Source organism: Morchella importuna, assembly GCF_003444635.1.
Source record: "Morchella importuna strain M04M26 chromosome Unknown Morimp01GS022, whole genome shotgun sequence".
NCBI lineage: Eukaryota > Fungi > Ascomycota > Pezizomycetes > Pezizales > Morchellaceae > Morchella > Morchella importuna.
In genome coordinates this window covers 716642-723993 of record NW_025763419.1, presented here as the reverse complement: position 1 = coordinate 723993, position 7352 = coordinate 716642, and the positions used below count along the sequence as shown (strand labels likewise).

General features: G+C 47.2%; 1 protein-coding gene across 1 annotated transcript; it reads left to right on the top strand.

Moving 5' to 3' along the window:
* Nucleotides 1-4896: 4896 nt before the first annotated feature.
* On the top strand, nucleotides 4897-6633 carry LAJ45_07214 (uncharacterized protein; the record flags this gene model as incomplete). Its single annotated transcript, XM_046116773.1, has 1 exon — nucleotides 4897-6633. One exon carries the CDS (start codon nucleotides 4897-4899, stop codon nucleotides 6631-6633), a length of 1737 nt encoding a protein of 578 aa, XP_045970175.1.
* Nucleotides 6634-7352: the final 719 nt, after the last annotated feature.

Genomic DNA, 7352 nt, shown 5'->3' with positions numbered 1-7352 from the left:
GTATTGGATAAGAAAAAAAGTTATATTAAGACTTTATATTGATTCTGTTTGGAAAATATTTTTGAGGGCCGAGTGACTCCAAACGAACACGGGCCCTTTTTTTTTTTGTTATCATCATGGATTATCACTCGCACATAGTATTGGCTGTTTTCTGGTCGCTAAATTATAAACCACGTTCATGTTTCCACGGCATTATTCTCCGCGGCCATGAAGGCAGGGACCATGCTCGAAAGAGGCTGATGTCAAGCTGTCAGAAGAAAATCCCCAGGAGCATCCATGCCTGGAATGTTACAACGTACTTTTCAGGGTTGCTTAGTTGGACAAAGCACTAGTATCTTGCGTCTGAAACATTGGGGGCCAAAACAGGCCCAGTAGATCATCTCTACTCCATGAAGACCGAGAACCCTTAGCTCGTCATATTCATATCGCCAGAGCATTAGTATAGGTATTTGCATGAGATATCACTCAACTCCAAAACATCTGGGCGTGTTATCAGGAAGGCGACAGGAGAATGCGTATCAACTTCCTAACAAACTCTCGGGACTCACTCTATCAGAGCTTTTTATCTTCAATTCCAATCTCTTTCGGAGGTGCTTTTATGATTCAAGGGCTTAGCAGCTCGTGTAGGCGAAATTTCCGGCTCATTCCAAAATCTCGTGAGATAATGTCCACGAGGTTGGAGACTCGGAACTCCTGTGCGACACGCACACGATGTCTAAGTCACTTCTTCCCGTAATTCGGTAGTTACTTACCGGCGCACTGGAGAAGCACTGCCTTTAGCTTAATGTCAGGGGGAAATAAACAAAGAAAAAGAAAAAACTTCGTGTGGGGTTTATTCATGGTTTAGTGCTTGGTACTAGCTGGTACCCATCGATTTCAAGTGTGCTGGTCGATTTCCCCGCGCCGCATCACCCCAAGACTTGCGAAGAAAAACCCCCAAAGCATCGGCCGGGCGACGGGTATCTAGCGCACGATGAGCTTAAATTTTATCGATAAAGAAGCGCGGGCGCCTAGTGGGAGCGCCGTCTCACGTTAAGTGTGTGCCCCCACGTGTCTGTCACCCCCACGAAACGTCAATGCTTCTTGCTGCCGTGTGTGTTAGTTGGAGCAGCTTCGATCATTTCCCACTCCTCCTCCAGCTCCTCCTCCATTGAAGACTCTCCACACTCGCTCCAGGTTTGGGGTTCATTTCCGGCTACGCAAAGCCTCAATTGATCTGTTAAAAGTATCAAAGCTGCAATACATACCCCGCATCGAAGGATCATGCGAGCGGACACGGCCGGTAGGCCATTCGCATAATGAAAACACTTAGCTGTGAGTAGGAAGTGCCTGTATGCAGCACGATATGCTACGTGTATTGTTTGTGTGCTTTTGCTCCTGTCTCATGAGGAAAAAAGGACTAATTGGGTTTTGTGTATGTTATAGCTATTGCCATAAAGAAATATCTGAACCCAATACTTGGGATTTCACCATTCGTCCCCAACAATAAATTAAAGTATTGGGCGGAGCAGTGTGATACAGCCGATTATCAAAGACCCACGAGCACGAGGGCACGATTGTCTGAAGGAAAGAAGAAAAATCATCACCGGGGTACATAGGACAAATCGTAAGCAACGGGTACCGAGTCCCAGGATACCGATTTGCTTTATTAGCTTTGGCCTATGTTTCTCCCTTCCGCCGACAGCCGTTTTGCTTGCTATTTATCGCTTCTTGCGGGATTTGGAGACATAAATTCGGGTTTCACCTAGATTTTTTTTTCACCTTCCTTTCCTTTCTTTTATTTCTGGGCGCGGGGTGCACATATTGCTATGCATACGACCTTATATGAACGTGTACACGGCTAGAGGGTACTCTACTTTCGATTCAGCCGAATCAAGCGTCCTTACATATGTAACATGTGAGAAGTTGCTTCTTTCCAGTCGAAATCCGGGTTGCCGGAAGAAAAACAAAACTGTCCCTGTCCTTGCCCGGCCGGTTGATCCCCAAGAAAGAATATTTTCCCAAGGAGAGCTGTACCTGAGAAGTAGCCAGGACTTGAGTGAGGTATCATGAACTTGCCTGACTAATGAATTATTTGAGGTCCTTGCGGCCTTAGACTGGTTTACGCGTTCCTTCAGAACTAGAATATATGTGGATTAGGTAAGTAGGCCAGCGCAGGAAACTAATCTTGGATCGACCAATTAATTAATGTAGATCAGGATTCTAAATGATATGTGGTTGTGCCAATGCTGAGGGCCGGAGAGAAAGCCATGTATGAGATGTATGTACGAGAACTCTGTTCATTTGAGTCTCCACTTGAGGTACTTCTTAGGTACTTGGATTGTACTCTGGGTATGGATGTACAAAGGAACTACTACGAGTATTTATTAATTGCAAACATATCCAGTTAGACATGTGCTTACTGTAGGCTCTCCAGCAGTAGCGAATTCCTTAGCATCCGCATCCTCGTTCGTTGTTGTCGACGTCCCCGTTCTGGGCTGACTGAGAATACTCTACTCGTAGCTTTATAGCGTTTCCGAACACGACCAATATTGCATGACATACGAAAAAGCGCCAAATCCACCTTTTTGTATGTCATGCAATATTGGTCGTGTTCGGAAACGCTATAAAGCTACGAGTACCTACATCTACCTGCAGAGTAAAGTACTGCATACAGTACATATAGGGGAGACTCGCACAAACCCGATCCGTCGGGTAGCGCTCTCGATATAGAACGCTAACAAGCTAGACATTCCGGATAATTATTAGTGATTTTTATTTGGCAAGTTGATCACTCTGCCCAACCCCCCCGGCCCGAAAGAGGGTCGAAAAAGATAACAGGACCCGAAGGCGTGGTTTGCGGTTTAGTGCAGGGTCCCTCCCTGCGAATGGGAAGGGTCTGTGATTCAGTGACGGCGGGCCCCCCACAGCTTTCTTTGAAAAAGGTTCGCCATCGATGAGATGCATCGATATGTAGGCTGCTCATCATGTCAGTGTTCTTCTCCAGAGTTACTGTGGTGTCACAGGGTTCCGTAAGAGGAAGCAAAAGCAAACGCCATTGCCGCGAGTGCAAATTCAACAGAAAAACAACAACGAACGCCTCATGAAAAAATCTGTCCACGGATAGTGCGATTCTCAACTATGTATGTATGGGCGGGACACGATTGCACCGCTGGATAGAAGCCAAAACATAAATTAGAGAGTAAATTTCCGAGAGGGTTCTGGTTATATAGCTCAGGGATTTTCCGTTAAGGATTTATTGAGCAAGCACTGGTAAAGTGCGTGGAGGGGTTCTTCTTCGTATTGAAAGGTGAACTAGAGTAACTAGATATGCGTTAAGTTTTCCATTTAGGCTGGTACACCTCATCCCATATGGCTACTAGAACAGTACCCATAATTGCTCATTTAGGTACCCGTCTAAGCGCTTTGTAGAGCTAGTTTATATAGCTGGGTACCGGTACCGATGTTTTCTACTGGAGAATACCGGAACATCATTAACAGGGGAAAGATTAGATTTGGTGCTTAGCTTGCTGGGTAGGGTTTGGTATGCCTGTTTATACTTACTACTGCTAGGGTCAAGTAAAGCAGTAGCCAGCTGGGTACAAAATTATCCCTCAAACTGGGCCGAACGAGCGAAGGAAGGAACGGAAAAAAGTTGATCGGCTGGGGTTGTGGAGATTGATTGGGTACTTCGTGGGGGGTCGCATCGAACCCCCCCTACCGTAGAACGACTATCACATGAAGAGGGAAGGCGGCTCGTTGTGGTGGAACAGCCAACGGTAACCACCACTCCAGAGATGAAAACTCTAGGCAGCAAGCCACAGCATCCTATCGTTGACCCTAGATACCGTCCAATTCTCTTTGTTTGTACTACACTGACTCGACGGTCATCCTCGCATCTCGTTTACCAACTCGGGGCCGAGTCCGTTTGGTAGATATGCGGCGGCGGCGAGGGAACGCTAGGAATTGAGCGATATCTATGTGGGATGAAGAAGGTGGCTCTTTGTCTTGTCCCTTCGTTTCTGTTTCTTTTCTTATCGCGATGATGATGAATCTTAAGCGAGAGAATGGGGAAGAGAATCGAATGATAGAAGGGAAAAGCATGGCGCACTAGAGAATTAGTATGTAGCCCATCCCATTAACCATGAACACCCCTCCTTCTCGGTTGGTTGTTCCTGGGAACATGCGTAGCTCGCGTGGCATGATGCTCTAATTTTGATAGACGTGATTTGATAGGTTGTGAGTAACTGGCATAGCTACACCCTTTTTCATGCCTTCCAATTTCGATATCAGAGATGATGGTGTATGTATGACATATATCTATAGGTTACAGATATCCTATCAATTACATGTAGGTATCCCAGATATCAATCTATCTTGGAGCGCGCGAGAAACAGCCCCATGATATTTTAGAAGTACGACATTTACCAGATTATCAGTTCCTATTCTTCCTTACATCCTCTCAGAGAGGCCAAGCAAGCTATGGCATCAAGACACGCGACAAGGTTGCCGACGGCAAAGGTTACTCATGTCATCGGAGCAAGGCTTGGAAGCAAGCCCTAGTCTCAAGGCTAGATTTGTTACTCTTACCATTTCTTTCAAACTGCCTGCCCGCCTGCCACCAACCCCCCCCCCCCCCCTTCACCCCCGGCACAACGTTCTTACTGCATGTACGTACTTTCAACCTCCATTGGGACAACCTCGGGCCACTGGGGGAGGCTATTCTTTTCGGGGACCTAAAATGTTTCACGGGCCCCACATGTGGTCACTTTCCCAAGCGCAAAAAAATCCCACACTTTTCCTAGCCTGGTGGCAACTAAACCGATCCCCATAGCGTCCCTAGTGATCATTGCAAACTACTCTAGAGAGAGCAGAGAATCATCTTTAGTATAAGGTCCGCCCTGCACCGCTCCTCCCATGGCTGCCCTCACGATGGCCGACCCAGCAAGAGCAGACTTTTTCCACAGCATGTACGGATACGGAGGCCACGGCGCTAGCCTTCCACCACCAGTAGTCCTCACCTCGACCTGGTGGGATGAGCAGAAGATTGAGGAAACCGTCTGCCCCAGATACATACGAGAACGCATCACCGACAGTGCGCTGAGGCGTAAGCTAGAGGAACCTTTGAAGTTTGGAGAAGGCCTCACAGAGGCAACCTATTCTGAGTGGATTGTGGAGCACACACGCAAGTTTTTCCTGATATTGTGTGATCTGGGATGCCCAGAGTATATTTTCAACATCATTGATGGATCGTGGGACGACGAGGATCTGCCGCTGTCGATGGCAACGATTGAGAGGTTGGAGCTTCCGGCAGTGTCACAGGATAAGAAGTTTGCAAAGAAGCAGTATGCGTATCTGGTTAGGGAGCTAGCGGAGGGACAGCATACGGACTTTGAGGATGAGGAGTTGGTACCATTGGAGGTTATGTCGAGACGGACGCAACCTGGGTCGGCGAAGCAGACAGTGGAGAAGGTTTACTTCCCAAGATCACGGGAAGTGTATTATTCTCGAAGACGGGTGCCATTAGGATACGGAAGCCATCAGTTACCAGTCGAATCCTTCCTTGAAGAGCTCGAAACCCTTAACTCAATCACACACGACCATATAGTGAAGCTGCATCTTTCATACACACATGAGAATGTGGGATTTCTTGTTTTGTCGCCGGCACTCGAACTCAATATCAAGTCTTTTATTCAGTACCCACCCACAACATGGAAGTCGAATACCAAAGAAGAACGGCGACGGATAATCTTCAATTGGGTGCTCTGTCTCAGCGATGCTCTAGCATACCTGTATGACAGAGGAATTGCACATGGCGATATAAAGCCATCCTCAATTATAATCGAGCAAAAAACAAACCGAATCTTCCTCTCGGACATTAGCAACTCGAAACGCCTAGATCCTACCCAAAACATCCCGCAATCACCCAACTGTGGTGGAATCCAGGACATGGAGGCCTACGAATACGGCGCCCCAGAGCTCTGGCAGCGAACGCTCGTATCCCAAGAATCCTCCAGCCCCCCTACAAACACTATATTCTCCGGACGCACCTACCGCAAATCATCAACCCATTCGGAGGACAGTATCTCAATCACCAACAGCACCCAAATCGGGCAATGGACAGCCTTCGCTTCCAACCCTTCCAAATCCGACGTCTTCTCACTCGCATGTATCTTCCTGGAGATCTTCACCTTCCACGCAAAACGCAAGACTACCGCATTTGCCTCGCACCGATCCCATAAGAACCGTCGCTCCCGTGAATCCGCACCCCCGGATTCATCTTTCCACTCAAATCTCGGCCAGGTCGAGACGTGGATCACCGATAGCCTCATGAAAGATGCAAGGAAGAAGATGGACATTCCATTCTCTGATGGACTCGGCCTGTGTCGAGAGATGCTGCAGCGAGATCCAGAGAACCGGCCGGACCCGCGCGGCGTTGTTGGGCGGCTGTACCATACGGTTGTGGCGCCGGCGGTAGCACCAGAGTTGCCGCATTGTGGGTCCAGCGAAGTAGATGTACCGATGGGCTTATTTACGGGATGGAAGGACGAGAGCGGACGATCGCTATCAACGGCGAGTAGTCTAGGGAGGGCATCAAAGAGGTCGACGATCTCGACGATTAATAGTTCGGACAAGAGGTGGATGGCGATCTAGAGTTTAGAGGTCTCGCTGGCCTGGCGTTTATGTTTTGGGAAACATTTTGTTTTTGTTTTTGGGAGGTTTATTTTTGATCTTGTGGTATCGATATAGGGTATGGTGCGGGTGTTTGTGGTTTCTTTTGGGAGGCAGCAAATTTTTTTGTATATTTTTTTATGTTTTAGATGGGCCGGATTTTTGATATAAATATTTTGTTGATTCTGGTCGGGCTTACTTTCCTATTTCTCTTGTGTTAGCCTTAGCTCTGTCTTTGCTCTAGTCTTCGTACTACCTTGTTTTTTCTTTGTATTATTATCATTGCAACCTTCTGGGTACATATTCTTTTATTTTTAACGATAGTCACTGGAATGTCAATCATTCTTCATACAACTCGTCTTTTCTTTTGTTGTAAGTAGTTGATTAGAATCAATTAGATTCAACCACAGCTCCATCAGTTCGTACTTTCATGTGTGGAGTCGTTATTTCTCTGTCCAATTATGCTTTAGGCCCGCTTCGAAGTTACATGTAGATTTGCACGGCATCAACATCGGAAACCGGGACCGCACCCACACCAAAATCTCTATCTGTGGAACCGAGAGGCTTATTTAGTTAAACTTTCTCGATCACGAACGACGACTCGCCCGCCCATGACGTGGAAAGACACGGCTGAGAGTGTGAGATCCCGCCTGTAGCGTGAGGGAATATTATACGACACCTTTCCTCTTCTGTCTTCGTTT